Source organism: Onychostruthus taczanowskii, unplaced genomic scaffold (assembly GCF_017590055.1).
Source record: "Onychostruthus taczanowskii isolate IOZ18803 unplaced genomic scaffold, ASM1759005v1 scaffold41, whole genome shotgun sequence".
Classification (NCBI taxonomy): domain Eukaryota; kingdom Metazoa; phylum Chordata; class Aves; order Passeriformes; family Passeridae; genus Onychostruthus; species Onychostruthus taczanowskii.
In genome coordinates, this window is record NW_024501571.1 from 6,715,551 (window position 1) to 6,735,420 (window position 19,870).

The following is a 19,870-nucleotide window of genomic DNA, read 5'->3' on the forward strand; positions in this document are numbered from 1 at the left end:
TAGCAGGTTTGGGTCAGTTTGCCATTTCAACCTCGCAGCCCAGCCCATGGTGATGCTGGATGTGAAAGCAGTGGCATCTTGGTCACCTCTGTGTGGCATTGCTTCCATGTGGTGTCTCTATGGGCACATGCCTAAACTCTCCTCCTGACCAAAAACATAATGATAATATCCAAATTACACATCTGGGAGAGCCACCAGCTAGTGCTGCTTCCCAGATTTTTTCCTAGTCATTATTTGCAACATTTTGGCTTGGAATAACCAAAAAAAAGGCCTGTGCTGGAGATGATTCTTGAGTTCATCCCCTGGTCTGTTTTATGTTACTGGCACAAACAGTCCTAAAATATGGTCATCATGATTATGAGATTTAATTTGTTCCCACATCACCTAGGATAGCTCAATGCAGCCCAAGAAAAGGATTTACATTTTTGGTGTGGATCACCTTGTGTCAGGGGTGTTCATTTTATGGTAGCACAAAAATAAACAGGACTGGGGCAAGCGTCCAAATTCTGCCCTCCAAGCCCACACTGTTGAAGGTTCTCCCAGTCCATGGCACTCTCTGGGCCCATGGAATTCAGCAGTGTCCTGGAAACACCTTGACACAGCTTAGAGAGAAGGAGACAGCTTCAGAACAGAGGCAGTGTGGCGCTTTCAGCACAGGCTGTGCCTGAGTGCCAGGGCTTGGCAGGAGTCTCCAGCCTGTTGTTGAGTGGATTTAACCCTCAAAAGCCACTGTTTTGGGGTTTTGTTGCCGGAACTCTGCCATTCAGAGGGGGAGAAGGGCAGACGGGGCTGTGCCACGGGGAGAAGAATTGCCTTCTGTGTTGCTCTCCAGGTTGAATGTGGTGTTGGTGGGAACCTCACCCACCACCCCTCAGCATGAGGGTGGGTGTTTGTCCTAGATTGCCAAATAATGTGTGTTCTATTTGCTACCTGTCAGAGGTGGGGCAGCTCTCTCTGTTCATGGGGCAGTTTTTTCTTTATCTCTCCCACAGCCAATCCTCCCTCCAGGAGATCTCTGCTGTCCATGGCCACTGAGTGTCCCTGCATGGCTGATCAAATTCCAGCATCCCATGGGGAGATGCTCCGCCCAGGGGAGGAGCCAAGCATTCCTACCTGGATACAATCTGAGATTCTGGGACACCAGCACAGCCTTTCCACAGGATCTTCAGAGGAACAGCTGCCTCTTCCACTGGATCTTCAGAGGAAAACTCCACCCTTGTCCAGGATCCCTACTCCAACAGAACCACACCTGCTACTCCAGGAGGGCTGCAGCCAGAATTCCAATTGGATTGCTACCAACAGCCTGACCAACAGGGTGTCAGGTTGTGTTCTGACTCTTTCAATGTTGTTTTGATTTACTGCATTGTTTGTTTTATTTTTATTTTCTTCCCTAATAAAGACCTGTTATTCCTGATCCCATATCTTTGCCTGAGAGCCCCTCTTAATTTAAAGTTTATGACAATTTGGAGGGAGGGGGTTTACAGTTTCCATTTCAGGGGAGGCTCCTGCCTTCCTTAGCAGACACCTGTCTTTCCAAACCAGGACAGTGTGGAACTGTGTGACAGCACCATGGGAGAACTTGGTGGGGACAGATTGAGTGGAAGAAGGTGTGGGAAGTGTCCATGACAAGGTAAAGAGAGGGAGGGAGACATTTCTGAGAGGTGATGATGTGGGAAGAAGAGAATCTGCAGGTGTGAGCTGCAAATGCAGGGCAGCCAAGGGGAGGGGTTGCCTGGGGGGAAGGTTCCAGGGTGGAAAGACAAGAAGGAAGAAGAAGATGCAGACGAACCATCCATCTCCAGAAACACCCAACCTGCCTCAGGGCTGTGGCTGGATGTACAGCCCCCTCTGCGAGGGGCACATCAAACCTGTGCCATCAGTGGTGGTTAAACACAGGTGGCTTTCAGATCCTTTTTATCACCGTCATAATTTTATTTTGCTCAGAATTCTCCCACTGGAGAGCAGCAGCCTTCCTGCTCCCCTTCTGCCTTCCCCTGCTCATTACTAAATTGCCTCTGAGCAGAGAGCCCGCTCTCCTGGCATGTTAACTTGAAGAGCATCACTGCAGGAGAAATAAACAGGGGGAGAAAAAGCCTGGAGAGGGAGGGGCGTGAAAAGCAGACACGAGGCTGTGGGGAGAAGCGGGAGGCAGAGACGATGAAGGGAGAGGGAGAGCAACACAAGTGGGAGGGAGAGTCGCGTTTCTCAGGTGGAATGAGAGAATTGGAGGGCTGGGGGGAGGCGCACAAAGCACTCAGAAATTGGTAATTTGCAGAGTGCAGAGAACAAGTGTGCAGCAGCCAGCACGGGGAGACGGTGGCGGCTTTGTTAAGTGCAGGGAGCCAGGGCCCGTTGCTAAGGTTACCGCTTCCAAGGACAAGTTGAAATAACTCTTTACCTTTGTTCTGTGCTGGGTTGTCAATGTTGAAATTCCCGTTCCACACGACTGTCAGCTCCACTGGCAGGCTGTTAATCTCCATCCCTTCGTACGAGTACTAGAAGTGGGAGAGGAAAAAACAAAACAAACAAACAAAAAAAACCCCAAAGCCAGACTTAGAGAGTGCCTGGAGGTGGGGAGGGGATGGGATGAGGCAAGAGGTGATGCTGAGCATGGAGAACAAGAGAAATGGAGCTGTCACTCCCCTCCCTAATCAGCAGCACCTGCCAGAATGCCATGGGATTCTCCCAAAGCTGTGGAGCTCCAACCACGCCCATCACAAAAGCCCATTTATCCATTAGATGAACATTCATAGCATCCCAGAATGGGGATGGAAGGGACCTGAAAGATCATCCAGTGCCACCCCCTGCCATGAGCAGGGACACCTTTCACTGTGCCACGTTGCTCCAAGTCCTGTCCAGCCTGGCCTGGAGCTGTTCCAGGGATCCAAGGGCAGCCTCAGCTTCTCTGGGCAACCAGAGCCTCACAGCCAAAAATTCCTTCCTAATATCTGATCTGAACCTTTCTTCAACTTAGAACCACTCCCTCTTGTCCTATCAGTCAGAAAAATATCCCATTATGTGTGTGTTTGCATGTGATGGGCCTTAACTTTGAAATCGATTTTTTGGGTGTTGAGCACAGCTTTGAAAAGTAGTTTTCCAAGCTGGGTGCAACTTTGAGGTGTAAATTCCACATTCTGGGTCTTCCATCCAGCTGTGCCTCTGCTGGGTATTCCATTGGTGCTGAGAGGATAGGTATGGTTATTTACACTGGGATGTCTTGAAGAACTCTTGGAAGCTGAGTAAAGTCTCAAAATCAGGGAAATCCCCCCAAAAAAGGGGGAAATGGAGCCACTGTGTAATTACAGACCTGTCAGCCTAACTTGGCTTCCCAGAAAGAAAGTACATCAAATTATTAAACAATCAATTTATAAGCACCTGCGAGATGATAAGGTGATAAAAATCAGCCACCACAGATTTGTCAAGAACAAATTGTGTCAACCCAATCTAATTTCCTTTTTGACAGGCTTAATGACTTTGTGGATAAAGGGAAGGCAGCAGATGTGATTTATCCTGATTTCAGGAGAGTGTTTGCTACTATCCTACAGCAGATCCCCATAAACAAACCAGGGAAATATGACCTAAGAAACGCCACCATAAGGTTTATGCAAAAACCATTAAAAAAAAAAAAAAAAAAAAAAAGATCAGATAATTCCATGTGAAGCTGGGAGGATGTTTCAAAAGGAATACTGTCCTGAGTCTGGCATTACTCAGTATTTTCACTACTGACTTGGATGATTTCATGACACTGTTCTGGAGGAGGTGTAAGAACCTCCAACAGCAGGGTTAAGAATTCAAAACAAACTTGACAAATTGTAGAACTGGGCCAAAATCAACCAAATGAAACTCAATGCTGGCAAATGGAGACTATTTTTTCAGTAGGAGGAATTGATGCAAACAGCTCTGAAATTGGAGTGGCTGGGCACTGCTGCAGGAGAGGGTCTGGGGACTGCTGGAGACCACGAACAGACTGTAAATCAACAATGCCATATTGCTGCCAAAACCCAAACAATTCTCCTTTGGGGATGGAGCAGATAGAGTTTGTTACATGTGTAAGCCCCAGGAGGCAATCACTTTTCCCTACTTGGATCCAGAAAAGCCACAGCTGGAGCAAGGAGTATCCAGTTTCCAGCAAATGTGTCTTTAAAAGCTGCAAAAAAAACTTCTGAGAGAGTTGGACAGATTTAAACAAACTCTTGTCAGGGGCAGTCAAGGCACACAGAGGTGACCCCAAGGAAGGAAATGGAAGCTGCTCTCTGGAGGCCCTCTCCACATGGTGCTGAGAGCTTTTTTCCACCTAGATTTTGATTTATCTCAAGCCAGTTAACCCAGGGTTCACCTTGCTGCCCACCTCCATCAGCAGCTTCCACCCAACTCCTCATCAAAAGGCCAAAGCCTCGTGGTGGGAGAGGAGATGGTTGATGAAAGGACAGAAGGGAGCAAGAAAGAAGGGGAGAAACATTTAGTGTCTGCTACTATTGCTGAGCACAGTGCACAATGGGATTTACCCTCCTAAGAGCAGGGATCTCCCACTGCACTGGGATCTACAGCAGGACAAAGTTCCACTTTGAAAGGAAAATATTTTCCCCACTACAAGGCTAGATATAACTCAGCAAGCTGGTTTGGCTGGGCCAAAAAAGTCACTAAAGAGTCCCTCATCTCTTAAACTCCTGTTGTGGTTATCCACAGAGATGCCAAAGCTCTGAGCTTTGCAGGTAGGTTTTCCTGGATCCATTAATTGTTGTATAATTGGGGAGTAAATGGTAACTGGTGATTTCTGTCCATTACAGCAGAGTGGGAGCTGCTTGCACAGTAATTCCTCTTTGCACAGACTAAACACAATTAGCCATTAATCTGCAAAACGCTGTGATTATGATCCAGTTGTAGGGAATTGATGGGTATTTGTGGTTTCCATGGAGGTAAAGAGCAGCCCAGGTGAGCCAGATCCTTTGCAGTAGACACGCCAGTCTCATTCAGGATTTGCATTTTTGTGACACTTTTGGGTGTCACTGCCAGCAAGATCCAAGATGATGCAGAGCTGTCTGGAGTCACACCACTGGCTGTGAGGATGCAAGGATGGGGGACAAGAATGGGAAGGAGAGTGCCTGAAGGGCGGTGAATAATTAAACTTTTACCACTCAGGAACACCTGCTTTGCACAGCACTTTGAAAACGCTGATTGGGAATGGAAAATGGGATATATACAGAATAACTGGTCATCCTGAAGTCAGAAGATGAGTCTTAGAAAGGGCCTCACCAGAGCCTCGTGTGTGTTTTGGGATTGAGCTGGAAGCAGAGCCCAGGCAGGGCTGCCAAGGGACAGGCAGCTGGAATCTCCAGGAGTCTTTCTTCCCATGGAAGGTCCCAGCAACAGCAGCAGGAGCTCAGCTGGGATTTTACATCTTATCTGTCTGCACCACCACATATTAGACTTTTTTAACCCAGCAGGCTTGATCCAGACCTGGAAAGGGATGTGAGGGGATAAATCCCACGGAAGAGCTCCGAGGATGAAGCCAGCTGGGATGAGGATGCTCACACTGCCCCTGCCCGACCCCATCCGACGCTGCGTGGGCTGCATGGCAGCGAAACAGAGCAATCTGCAAAGGCACCACGAGGAAATGCTCCGTCCTCCTCAGACCACAGGAGCTGCTCACTCATTGTGACCCCTCTTCAAAGCCCACTGAACTCAACAGGAGTCTTTGAAAAGGACTTGCTCAGCCGTGACAATAAGATGGAAATGCATTTCAGCGGAGAAAAAAGGGCTGGAGCATCAATCTCCAGGAGAGCAGAGCTTCCCGGACACTCCTGAGAAGTGCTCATGCCATCAGAGCTTGTTTCTCCACTTTTCCTGGCACAACTGCCTCCAACACAGCCAAAGCATCCCAGAAGATGCAAATCTGACCCCTAAGTCTGACCAGTCTGGATTCTAATCACAATAATCTCATCAAAACAGGAAATTATGGGCAATTTGGGGACCTGACTGAGAAGGAAATGCTGTGCTGCCTGGAACACAGACTGGTTCTCTTCAGGAAATGCCAAAAAGCTGCTGGAAGGAGCTGTTTTAATTCACAGAAGCAATGTTTGGAACTCACAAGTATCCTTATTTTGTCTTTTAAACTCTCCAGTAGCATCAGATACTCCTGCAGTTTGGGCAAATCCATACCCACGCCTGACCACTTGCAGCATCCTGCCCTTTGGTAATTTGGCTTCAGCACACTCAGGATGATAAATCCAGAGTGGTTTCATGGTATTTCCCATTTGTACCTCAAACATGTCCAATAATGGGGAAACTTCTGCAAAATTTCAGCAGAATTTTAGTGTTGATCTGTTTTCTCTGACACCACTTTTGTGGTTAGAGCTCAAATCCAGAGATTGATTCCTGTACCTGGCTCTGCCGTCAACCCTTTTCATGATCCTGTGGAAACCATTTAATCTTTCCTTGCATCAATTTTCCAGCCATAAAAAGGCAGAAAACTTCTTGCTCACTGTCATTCTGTTTCCTTGCATCCTTTGCTTCCCAGAGCTGGGACTGAATTTTTATATCTGGATATCACCCACAGAGTCCACATGATTACTGGGGTTTCTCTTTCAGTTAAATGTAGATAAATAATAATTAGACAAATGGATGCATGAGGGTGACATTCCCAGTGGGAGGTGTGGAACTAGATGATCTTGAAGATCCCTTCCAACCCAAACCATTCCCTGATTCCACAACTCACAGCCCTCTGCTCATCTTTTGGCCACCCACAACTGTGTTTTCCCATGATTTCTGTGAATAGCTCCTCATTTTTTTTCTCAGCTCTGCTTCTTACTGGATTTTTTTTTATCACTCCCTTCACAGTGAGCCACACCACGGAGTCAAATGCCACCGAGATCTCTTGCTGAAGTGCAATGATGTGACAAATAGAACTGACTTGCTCTCCTGTCCCTGAGCCACACAGCACTTTCAGCTGCACCACCTCAGGTCTCACAGCACGCAGAGCTGTGAAGGATTCAGGACAAAATCATCAGCAGGGATTTTGCTGGTGGGAACCAGGCTGTGCCAAGGCCAGGGGCAGGCAGGAACTGAGCAAGGATGTGGGATCAGCCACTGGAGCAGGCAATGGCACTGATCATGGCATGCTCAGGTGGGTCAGCCCTCCCCACCTCCCTCTTCCTCATGCCAAAGGCTGATCATTTTGGGCTGATTGCAAGTGCTGGGGCTCCCATTGCTTCCCACTGGGAAGATTGCACTCTGCCCTGATACATCCAGCAATTTCAGCCCTTCCTGCTGACATTTTTACTTCCTTATTTCTATGTCTCCTTAGCTCCCTTGCTTTTCATCCCCTCCTATCCCTCCACGTCCGGGCTGTTGGCAGGGCTATCACAAGTGCAATAAGGAATGGCAGGAAAGGTCCCTCTGAGTGATAATTGTATGCCTTGGGTGGTGTGACAGAGGACAAAGCCCAGAGCTGAGAGTCTCAAACCACTTGACAAGAACAATAATTGTCCGGAATGGTGCTGCCTGCAGAGACTTATTGCTGTTATCAAATGAAATATCTCTGGGAAAGACAGGGAGAGAGGCAGATCTGGCTCCTGACTGGGCTGAGCACCCAGGGATCATCACTGCTGGATGTGGCATTAGTGACAGACAGGCTGCTCACACCCGGGTGTCCTGAGAGCATCTTTAACTGAAGTTGGAGCCACTTAGAAAAGGTGCTTAAGCTGGCTCTGATCCCTGGTGTAAATCCTGAGGCATCAAGAAATGCAGAGCAAAAGTTAAGGCTCTCTCCCTGATTCTATCCCATGTGAAAGCAGGAAAAATCCTGAGTTTTGCAGAAGTTTTTTCTGCAAGAGGGAAATTTGAGCTCCTGGGTGCCTTGTGTGAGATGGGAGGGGGCAGGAAAACAAGGCAGGGCTGATTGCTTGGTCCAGCATGCAGCACCAACAGGAGGATCTGCTGGCAGGACAGCATCCCTTCAGGGACACACCACCACAGCACATCCTCCCACCCTCCCCTGGACCTTCTCCAAGCCTGCAATGCAGGTGCTGCTTTCGGTGCCTCCTCCAGCAACTGTGCTGAGTAAAAAAGCTCTGCCAGAGGGGGTTGGTTCGATTTGCAAACAGGCTCAGACAGCTCTTTCCAAAGCCAGGTGACCCCCGGAGCAGAGGCTCATTGTGTTGCATCAGCTCCTGCCTGAATGCTAATTCTGGCAGGGAAGGAAATAATCATGATGGAGACAGATCTCCAGCACTCCTTCCCTATTGTCTGTGTCCTCTGCCACCTGCTCCACCAGCCAGGGCTTCTCTGCTGCCTTTTTGTATCTCTCTGAATGCTGCTTTCTTTTGTCTGTCTCTCCCTTCCACATCTCTTTCTCTCAGTGTCTGGCAAATTCCAAGCAACAATGAAATAACATTTCTCAGGGGAAAAAATAAAAAGAAAGAAAGAAGAAAGACCTCAAATCAGAGTCAAAGCTCCTTCAAAAGGAAGGGGAAGAAAAACAGGGTGGAAAGGAAAGACAAGAGAAGGAAAGGGGAGGAAAGGAAAGACAAGGGAAGCAAAAATAAGGAAAAAGGAGGAAAGTGAGGGAAAGGGGAGGGCAGAGGGAGAGAAGAGGCAGAAACAGGATAGAAAAGAGTTGATTTTATTCCCAAATGAGCCTCTCTCCCTGGAGAAGAAAGAGATCCACCTGGGCCACCACCAAACCTAGGGCAAGCATCCTGCAGACAGCACTCAGCACTCAGCACTGAGGTCATGGAGTGCCTTGGCAGCAGCCTGAGGCTCAGCCCTGCCACCCTCTGCAGCTCTGGCAGAGCCTTGAGTGTTCTGGCTTAGGAAAACAGACATTAAAGTCAAAATGGTGCAGTCACAGCACTCAGGCATCCTATGAGCAAATCCATCTGGGGACTCATCAAACCCCACTTCTCCGGTCCCAGGCACTGGCAATTTCTTGGAGCATGCAGGTAGTGTGGGAATAATCACCATTACCTGTCAAAACCAGTCTTTTATTGGCTTCTGCAATGTGGGATGCTGAGGCTGGCTGAAGTTACTTTCCTGCTCAGCCCAACTATGCTTAAGTAATCCTTAAATGAGATAATTCATTGGGATGCCTACATGTGCCAGAGAATTTATGACTCTAAAGGGTCATTAAAGGTCTGTCTTGCCTTCTAAGACTCTTTGGACAGATATAATCTCTGCCCAGGACCATGCAATTCCCCCTTAGCTTCCACCATTTTAAAATAATACTTTGAAGAAAATGCACATACCTCCTTAACTTCCCAGTCTGTCCATTTCTAACCTGAAACCTGAATGCTCACAGGCCATTAACCAGTAATGAAAATCAGGGAGAGATGGGAGGGAGGGAGACGAAAGAACAAATAAGAGAGCATCGGTTGGGAAGTTGCTTGTTTGCAACAGATGTAAAATGTGAACTGCCTGCAGCCTTCAGCCCTGCTTAATGCAGCAGAATATGTTGTGACAAGCACTGCCCAGCAGTGGAGTGGCAGAGCTGCAGTGAAATGGCTAAAGCCTGTAATTAGCTCTTTGACTAATAAATCATCTCACAGCAGCAGCAATGGAAAGGACTCATTGCATATCCTGGAGACATGGATCTGTGGAGAAACCTCTGGAGGAGAGGCATCCATGGCACATGGGCTCAGCTCCTGGCTGCTGGCAGGTGACTGGGTTTGTCCCCAAAAATGGCATTGCTGTGGTGACAGCCCTGCCATGACTCACACAGGCTCCTTGCAAGGAGAGTCACAGGTCCTGCACTTCGGGTGGGGAAGTGGAGGTGGGCAGAGACAGAGAGACTGCTCAAAGGGCATGTGAGAGCTGCAGGAAGGTTTGACTCAGCCTAATCCCATCTGTCCCTGGATGGAATTTGGTGCAGCCTGGTCCAGTGCAAAGTGTCCCTGCCCATGAAAGGGGCTGGAACTGGATGATCTTCAAGGTTCATTTTAACACAACCCATTCTGGGATTCTGTGTTCTCACCTTTTTCTGACCCATTTCATGCTGGCACGTGTCAGACTGTTTAGATGGGGTTTTATCATCAAACTCCCTCAAAATAACCTTCACTCTCACGTTGACATCAACACCTGTCCCAATGGAAGCCCTTTTTGTGGGAATATGAGCAGGTTAAGCTGATATTACTGCCTGTGGGTCACAGCTGAGGTGCTCCAGCCCAGCCTGAGGATGGGATACACCACTGAGTGGTGGCACCAGCCAGCCCAAGGAGAAAAAAAGGCAGTTTCAAGCTACCAGCCAACCTTTTCCCGCCTGTGTTTGGAACCACAGAATCATGAAAGCTGGAAAAGGCCTCCAAGACCATCAAATCCAGCCTTTGATTGAACACCCCTGTGCCCAATAGACCATATGGTGAAGTCTACACCTCGTTTGAACTCTTCCAGGGATGGTGACTCCACCCCAGCTTTAATCCTATTTCAACGTTTAACCACTCTTCCAGTGAAGACATTTTTCTTAATATCCAGCCTGAACCTCCCCTGGCACAACTTGAGACCATTTCCCCTGGGAGAAAAGCCAGGCCCCAACCTCACCACAACCTCCAGGTGCTTCTAGAGAGCAATAAAGTCTCCCTTGAGCCTTCTTTCTCCAGAGTAAACAACTCCAGCACCCTCAATCAGGTAAGAAAGGCTGTGACAGGACCCCAGAGCCCCTGGGGACAGTGCTGTGGGGAGGTGTGTCCCTTTGCAGCTCACCGAGGTGTTCTGGCACTGCACGCTGGAGCTGTTGAACCTCAAGGCCGGCACCCTTTGCTCGCTGCCCTGGATGTTCAGGATGCACTCGTAGCCACGCTGGCCCGACTGGGGCTGGGGCAGGTTCTTGGCCTTCAGAGTGATGGGTTTGATCACCTCCACGGGCACCAGGATCTTCTCGGCCTGCAGCAGCTGGGGGCAGTCCTGGGGAGAGAGCAGACGAGTCGCCAAGTCAGCACACGGGTTTCCCAGCCTCAGGAAAATCCTGTGGTGTCGGAACCCAGGGCATCTCTCGGGTGCCCTGGATGGCTCAAAATCCTGGCAGGGGGCTCGGAGACCCTGGCAGGAAGCCAAAGACACTTGGGATTTTGATCTCAACTCACAGAGCAAATTACCAACTTTATATGAAGAATTACAAGTCACAAAAGTTTAAGTAGCATAACAGTAGTTGTCACAGGGTGAAAGGTGGAATTTTGAAGAATTTTCCTATAGGGGACAAGATGGAGGAATTTGGGCGTTGTCCTGTCCTTCTTCCTTCTTCTTCCTAGCCTCCATCTTCTGGGTGATGTTAGTATATTTGGATTGGTTTAGAGTAGAAGTACACAGTCTAACATAGATGATAGGTATTGGAAAATAACTGTAAATAAAGTACACGTAGTTTTTAGGATTAAGAGATAGCACTGCCTCAGGGCAGTGCAGTGTGCCTTGGACTGACCTGCTGAACAGACCTCGGCAGGCCAGACAGAAAATGTTTAAATAAGATATAATAAACAACTTTGAGAACATGAGCTGAAGACTTCTGACTCCTTCTTTGACAGCTGGGTTGGGGAAAAGAGACTTTAAATACATCTCAGGGTCATCTTGACCAGAGGAGATCCCGAGACTGTGCTGCTTCCCAACCTTCTCAATTTGCCTGATTACAAAGCCTTTGCAGCTCCCTGGGCCTTGGTTTATTACAGAGTTACTAAAGCCTGGGAAGGCTCAGATAAACAGGTGAGGAAGGATTGCTTTCACCATCCTTTCATACCTCCCTGGCTTATTTCAGCCTCCAGGACCCAGGGAAGCCACCTCTGGTGCTTTTTCATACCTGCTCTGTTTATTCAGGTAATGGAAAAGCAATCATGTTCTCTCCACAGACTTAACCCAGTCACAATGCCATGATGAAAGTGAATAAAGCAAAAATCTGAGCACAATTCCTGAGTTCCCAACAGCCAACACACCACTGTACAAAAGGCACAGCTCCAGCAAGACCTGTTGGAACCTATGGAGTCATGGTTGTTAAAAAGAGAATTTATTTTGGCTCAGAAGAGGAGAAAATATTCATTACAGAGATCTAGACCCATCTGCCAAGAAATAACTGCCACAAAAAGCATGGAGACCTGTTGGAAAAGCTTTCCACTAGTTCACAAAAGGAGAAATGCCAAGTGGGTGCTGCTAATGTGGTGCCCTCACACAGGTGAACTCTGGGCACCCAAAGCTGCCTAGCAGGTGGCTGCATTTAAAGTTTTATTAATTAGCACAGCTTAATTAGTTAGAGTGGCCATGCTCTGCTTCTTCATAGCACAGTCAGACAGCTGCAAGATGTCCCTTTCATGGATTCTGGGGCCACATCAGCTATTTAGGAAATTACTGCAGCCTTTGCCTGTCCTGCCCAAAGATAAAGCCAAGTCCAGTTGTTTCCAGCAGAGACAGAGAAATGTAGATGAGGGCAGGAGGAAAATGACTGATTCAGGGCAGAAAAGTAGGGAAAGGGACTGAAGGGTTAAAAAGTGGAATTTATGGCTCATTGAGAGCCTGGGATCTTGTTAGAGCAGATGGTGGGAGCATCTTACTGAAGCAAGTAGCTGAGGGAGATAAAGAAATGGATCAGATGTTCAACATCTGTAGTTTCACCAGCCGGGGACAGAATTGTTACAAGAGCCAGCACTCATCACATCGAGGATGTGAGCTCATCCCTGGCCAGGGGCAGGCAGAAAACCCAGTAAGCACCCAATACACCCTTGCAGTGAAGTGCAGAACCATCCCCAGTCCCAAAGAGGATCTGAGGGTCTGTCCTAAGGGGCTGCCAGACTGAGGAGCTTGAGAGATGAGTTTTCATCTGCACTCACAGGGTGATCACTTGAAGGGCTGCACTTACAGCCCTTTGCTGCTCATGGTGGAAGTAATTGAGAGCCACTGATGGGCTTCAACTGGCCTTGCCCAGGTTGGCACCAGAACCAGGCCAGCCAAGCACAGCCACTGGAGCTGGGTGGAGCTGAACCACCTTGGATCCAGTGGCTCTTTGCCTGAGATAATCTGGCACAAGGCCTGGCTTGATGTGTGCTGCCAAGGCTTAACAGCCCATCCCATAAACCTGGCTGGAAGGAGGAAGGGTTGGAGGTGGAAAACCCATGGGGTACTGCAATGCAGGGATGAGCTTTATCACCGCCACCCTCTGCACTCTTGGGCTGGAGGATTGAGGAGTTACACCCTGTTCCAGCCCTCTCTGTCCTTGCTGCTACTCTGTTCTGTGATGAAACCTCTCCAGGGAGCTCCTAATGCTAAAACACAATGGGTAAAGTGTCACTGAAGCATTCTTATTGATAAAAGAGCAAGGTTTAACCATCTGGAAAGTCTTCCCAAGTTTGGGTTCAATGGTTCTACCACACCATGGCACACCAGCATTAAGGCTCCCTGCAGCTACTCAGCACAAAAAAGTGAGGCATAATCTATAATCCTGGCTGATTTAAGACAAATAAAAACCCCAGAGGGCAGAAGAAGGAGGTGATCCAGGCTATGTTGAGGAGTTTTCAGTACTGATCACACCAGCAGATGCAAACACCATTTGGGACCTTATGTCTTCAACATCCTGACCCTTCCCCATCACCTGCACAAGTCCTGGAGCCCCTGCCTCACCTCCCTCTCTTTCTCTTGGCACCAGGAAAGACATTGGCAGCAGCCTCTCCTTGGCTTTTTTTTTCCTCCCCAGCTCCAGGAGCTGAGAGAGAGATGCTCTGGCAGAGGGAATGAGTGGGGCAGGAGGGTGGGGAAGCCCTATCTGCCACCGAGCAGGCGTTTCCCAGGAGCGGGCATTTCACTTGATGTGTGCCACAGAGAAAAGCCTCTGATGGGGGCTGTGGGATGGAGGCTGGAGATAGTCCTCTCTGCTACCTGCAGGCCAATCCCAGCTCTTCAGCCTGGTCTTTCTTGTGTGGCTTTATCCTGTCCCCCTCCACCACTGGTGCTGTAACCTTTCTGATAACACTTGTTTCAAGTTCATTAACAAGCCGTGATTGAGGCAGCCCCAAAACAGGGTTCGTTTGCATATAAAAAGCTTTGCAGTGCTGTGAGGAAGTTCATTATAGATAATTGAAGAGGCAAGCGCCATAAAGAGGAAATCCTCCCAATGTGGCTTTATCTGATTGACCTAATGTTCTTTCTAATTGAAACGGGGAGGGGAAAAGGCAATTTCATTGGGTGATGTACTGCATAAAACCTTAGAGCTTGGACCAGGCTCTGGGTTCAGATTCAAACACAGAACTCATTTTGTGTCAAGCTTTGGGTGGTTTGTATTTTTAAGGGTAAAACAGGCCAGGTTTGTATTTTTGAGGGTAAAACATCAAGCTGGCCAGAGCAGACCCAAGCAGAAGGCTTTGTAAAAAGGAGTTATTTTGGACATTTTGCACTGGAGACACATTCTCTTCACCCTTCTCCTTTGCTATGAACATCATCTAGGTTGGAAAAATACAGTTTTCATAGGATGCAGAGAAATAAAATCATAGACTGCCAACAACTGCACCAAGGATGGGCACAATCCCATCCCTTTTTGCCTTTGATATATAATAAATTAAATCTTTTGCCTGACTCTAAGGGGAGCTGGCAATCCAGAGAATCACTGTTGATTCTTTTTATGTGTGTAGCTCCATTCCAGTTCTTAAATGCTTTCAAATGAGTCAGTCCATTTAAAATAATATCCTCCACCCTTGCCAATTACTGGTATCAGCAGCGATGCACACCTCACATCACCAAAATTTTGCCAATTACCAAGTCAGAGAGCTTTTGCAGTGAAACCACTGCACGAAATGAGCTGTACTCATTGGGTCGATGGTAGTTTAATTTTCTATATTTATAACTCCTCATAGAGCGCCTGCAAATGTGTTTTGTTGTAGCTTGCAGGAATAATAAAGTCTCAGAAATATGAAGACCTTTTCTCTCATATGTGTGTTATGGCCTTCATCAGAGCTGAGCCTGAGCTGGTCTCCAGTGAGAGCCATCATGAGGATGCTGCTAAAGAGGATGAGGAGGCCTCTCTGAGGCCGTGTTGTCTTAGCCCTGAAATAGTTTGGTTTCTTTATGGTGCTTCATACATCCAGAGCTATGATTTCATGGAGGTTTCACTGTGTTGTTTCCCAGTATAAGCTGGAGACTGACAAAATACCCCGAGTTCCTCTCCTAGGAAAAGGCATGTCAGGATGTCTCACAGCCTTGTGATACTGCACAGGTTTTCTCCCAACTTATTTTGCACAGTTTCGCTCTCTGTTGGGGTTTTTGGCCAGGATTATGATCCAAAGGATCATCAAAGTGTTTTCCAGTTTTCAGTAGAAAAGGAGCTTTATCTACCTTGGGTGACCGGCATTCCACATGGGAACAGGGAACACATCCATGGAGGTTTAACACAATGAACCCCCCAGCTACCAACAGCCCCCACATTTTACTGGTTCACATCCTCACTTGTGCATCTCTTGTCAGCCAGAGCATGCAGGGGAGGGAACCTTTCCAGGTTTTCCTTCATACTCCTCCCTCATGATCCCTGGCAGCACTGGCTGGATCTCCACATTCTGTGGAAGGAAACTAAAGCTCACCTAATGCTGAGGGCCCTGGGGGAATCACTGCCCAGATAAACTCAACCCTTTGCAATGGGCTTTCACCCTTCCTTTCCCAGAAGAGTAGGAGTCACCTCCATTCAGGAACAGACCATTAATTCCTTCATTGCTCCGTCATTACTTCATTCCAGCACTAATTCCATCACTACTCAAAGCATCCAGTTTCTCTTTTTTCCTGCCACTAAAATCCATTTCTTTATCCTCAACTTTACACGGTTTTTTTAAAAAAACTTTCCTTTCAATGTCCCCCACCCAGCAACCATCTTTGCACCTTATCTAAGGCATCTTGCCTGAAAAATAAATGACCACACAGTGAATCTAAGCGGTGGCCAAGATTGACTCACTCAGGCCCTTTGGGACCCCGTAAGAAATGAAACTCAGAATGTTATTTACTCAGTTATTACGTAAATAAATACATCTTTTGTTCATCTGCTCTGCCGAGCTGCAGTGTTCTGTTTTCTCTGTGTTCCCTCTGGCTTTGTCACCCGCCCACTCTGCTGTAATCAAGTCAAGAGGGTAAGAGTTGAGAGGCAGGGATTGGGTTTTTTATAAAGATATCTAGACCACAGCATCTGGATGCTCTGTAAATTAAACTAGATTTAAAAAAAAAAATCCATCAAAACAAAAGCAGACCAAGGAAAGAGAAAGAAAAAGAAGGCAAGCAATGAGAAAAAGGAGAGGGAAAACAGACAAAAGAGAGGCAAAAAACTCCTAACCTTTCATTGACTTTGCAGAAATTAGATTTCACCTGGATAAAATGCAGGGAAAAAGCAAGTTTACAAATGAGAGGCAGCAAGTTTACAAATGAGAGGCAGCAGGGACTGCCTGGAATTTGTTTCTTGAAGTTTCCTGAAGTTGTCTCTCACACCTCTGCACGGTCACACCGGGTCACCACCCTGTACTGCTGCAAACCCAGGGCTCCAGGTCTGCCAAGCTGGTACCTTTTAAACTCCTGCACAGCTTCCCAGATCCTGGATAGTCTGGAGAAGGAAGCAGCAAGGAGCTCTCAATCCCCAGTGCAGGAGGAGAAGGGGTGAGTTACAGTCCACGCTGCGTTTACATTATTATACCACTAATTCTTAGCGTCGTAAAAATTATATTTAAAATTTACACAAACAGTGCTGGGGAACGTTATTATGTTATAAAGTGGAATCAGGTCAATGCCTTGTAGGCAGGAATCCAAGCTCCATAAATTTCTGGATATACTTCTCCCAAATTTACATCGGCACCAGCAGCAATCAAACCAGCTCTGAAAAAAGCTCACCCGGTCAAAGAATTTTTTAATGCACCATATATTTTATCTGCACTTCCTAAGTTTACAGTGTTGTTAGTTTGATTGATGGCGTGCTTATTTATTGGCACAGGAAAAGTAATAATACATGAGGAAAATGCTCCGAACTTTAAAGGCAGCTGATGAGGAGAAAGCAACAGGATTTATGGGAAGTGTAAACATCTGCAGAGACAACAAAGGAATAATTGAGTCCCTGCATCTCTGTCACTTCTGGTGGCTCCTTTCTAGTTAAGAGTCTTCCAGGCACTCAGGAGCACATTCCAGCTCTCTTTTGTCAGGCATTGCCAGGGGTTCTGGTGCCTGGCAAAAGGGGGTTGGCCTGGAGGCTGGTGGCCAGGCCAGGGAAAGATTTGGCCCTGGTCTAGCTCTGTGCACTCTGGCAGCTGCACATGTCAGTGGTGGCTTGCACAGATCAGATACCACAGCTGGAGGGAGACCAGCAGGCCATAAAATGGGCTGGGCTGGAAGGGATATTAAAGATGAGTTGAGATCCAGCCCCAGTCTGTTCTAACTCCAAAATGAGATCTGCCCTTGAACCCGCTCAGAAATATTCCTACAAAGACAGGTCCATGCCTGAGCACCTTGGGTCACAGCCTCTCATCTCCACTGCTTGTTTGGCACAGCCCAGGGGTCTCTTTGCTGTCACACACCACCAGCTCTGCAGGATAACTCAGGCAGTGAACTGGTTTGGTTGCATCTAAATGGGGAATCTCCACCTCCCAACTGTGGAACTCGCAAGTGATGAAAATTGTTTGGTTTTGAGAAGATCATTCAACTTCATTGATTCTCAGAATCACAGGATAGTTTGGGTGGGAGGGGACCTTAAAGATCAGCCAGTCCTGCCCCAGCCATGGACAGGGACATCTTCCACTGTCCCAGGTTGCTTCAACCTGGCTTTGAACACTCCCAGGGATGGGACATCCAAAATTTCACTCGGAAACCTCTTGCAGACCTCCTCACTGATGGACAGGAGATCATCAGCTCAGCTGCCCTGGATCCCTGGTCTCCGTGCTGTGGAGGCTGGGGAGTGATGAGTGATGCTGATCACCAGAGAGTGGTTGCTCAAAAGCAGGATCTAAATGAAGATAAGCAGCCTCCCCTCCCATGGCTCACTGCCCACCCCTGGTGATTGGGAGCAAAGTGATTCCCCCAAGGCCACGCAGGCAGTGCTGGGAAATGACCCAGGTCTGTTGAGAGCTTGATCCTAACCCAGGACTGTTCTGCCTCTGTAGTCAGTCCACACATCACTGCTGATGAACATTAATGATTTTACCCTCCTTTAATTCTTTATTAATAGAGTCTTTCTTAGCTGGTCCATTATTTCACGAGGATCAAGGTCAGGCTGCCATAATTATCCAAGCGCCACATATATCCTTTTTAAATAGAGACACAACATTAGCTTTCTTTCAGCCCTTTGCTGCTTTGACACACTCTCAGAAGGAGAAGTAATGATGCAGAGAGCAGGAGCCTTCTGGTCACTGGATAGGGGAGTGGACCAGTGACAAAAATAGTCGATGGTTTTGTCATGAGGTCCATCTGCTCGCTGGAAAGAGGCTACTGGGGACACGTGGGCAGCCTCAGTCCTGATGCTTCCTGAGCTTGGAAATCATAAATAATATGAATATGTGCACTGAGGAAGGTGGTGTGTGTGCAAGAGACAAGAAAATCATGTATTTACTTGGGCAATCTGTCTTTTGTTAAAGGAAAGCCCTGGTTAAGTGAGAGAGTTCTTCCAAACAATTCACACAGGAAAACTGGATTGTGCAAAGCTGTGGAAGGCACGGAGCAGAGCACAAGCAGCTCATAAAAGAGTAATTAATTCCTTCTCTAATTATGCCTATATAAATCTGCACCCTTCCCAGCCAGCCTTCTGTCCTTCTGCAAGGAGTTCTACCAGAAGTTCACAAGAACTTCCATGTATGCTCCTGCCCAGGCAGAGGGGTTGGAATTAGATGATGTTTAAGGTCCCTTCCAACCCAAATCACTTTGATTCTAGGACAATGACATTGACCTGTCACTCCTCAACGAAGTTCATTATTAACCAGTGCCAAGAAATGGGTTTGGCACACATAAGGGACATTATCCAACCAGGAATTCCTCAGAAGTGGGAAGCATTCCCATGACAACACTCTCCCATGGGGATTTTTGAGGTCTAACGAGGGTTGAGCCCAAGCTGTAGTGCTTTCTTCCTAAGAGGACTGAAAGCCTATTTCTCCTCTAAAGCTCTGCATTTTTTGCAGTCAGTAGAAACCTGAGAACTCCAGAATCCAGACTCCAGTAGAAACTCTGGAACTCTGAGACCTCCAGACTTTGGCCCAACAAGGCCCAGAATGGTCAGAGAGTTTGGCAGTGGGTGGAGAAGACAGAGGAACAGATGGGCTGGAGGTTGCACAGAGGTCACTTCCTTTAGAAACCAGGACAGAAGCCCAGGGAATCATCATAGTTTGGCTTCCACAGTGGGAAGGTCAGGACCATGATATCACAGCTCTAATCATCCTCTCCCTCCCCGAGATCCACGGCAGCATGAGATAACAGCCAAGCCAAGGCAAATGGATTCATGCTCAGAGAGCAGGCAGGGAAGGAGGGTTTGGGATCCTGGAAATGCCCCAAGAGAGGCAGGACACACATTCCAGCCTCACCTCTTATCTGCAGCCTCAACATCCTGAGAATGTTTCTCCTTGGCCAGCCCCCAAAGCGGTGAGTGCTACAATGGAGAAAAGCAAATTCTTCCAAGCCAAGACATCACCCTGGACTGTCTGAACAGGGAATTGTCCTTCCTCCCTCAGACTGCAGGGTGCCACAAGGATTCCTGCAGATATCCAGAGAACCAGAAAACCCTGTAGCCACTTGAGGCATTACAATAGCACTGCACTGAGCTAGGCTTTCAAAACAACATAAGCTCTTCCCGGTGTTTTTTTCAAGGATGCTGTGTTGGCGGGGACAGATGAACATTACCCTGCTGCATTCTGAGATCACTCTGTCCTGTGGGATAGATAATCCTGCATGACAAAGATGAGCAGCCCAACTG

The 19,870-nt window shown here is 47.7% G+C and overlaps 1 protein-coding gene across 1 annotated transcript in view; it reads right to left on the bottom strand.

Moving 5' to 3' along the window:
- PLXNA4 (plexin A4) overlaps positions 1-19,870 on the bottom strand; it is a 456,808-nt gene that overhangs the window by 76,674 nt on the left and 360,264 nt on the right. The window contains exons 10-11 of the mRNA XM_041413432.1: positions 10,693-10,893; positions 2,399-2,495 (exon numbers count right to left, since the gene is read on the bottom strand). Coding sequence (XP_041269366.1) covers positions 2,399-2,495; positions 10,693-10,893 — 298 coding nt within the window. The remainder of the gene's footprint in view (positions 1-2,398; positions 2,496-10,692; positions 10,894-19,870) is intronic.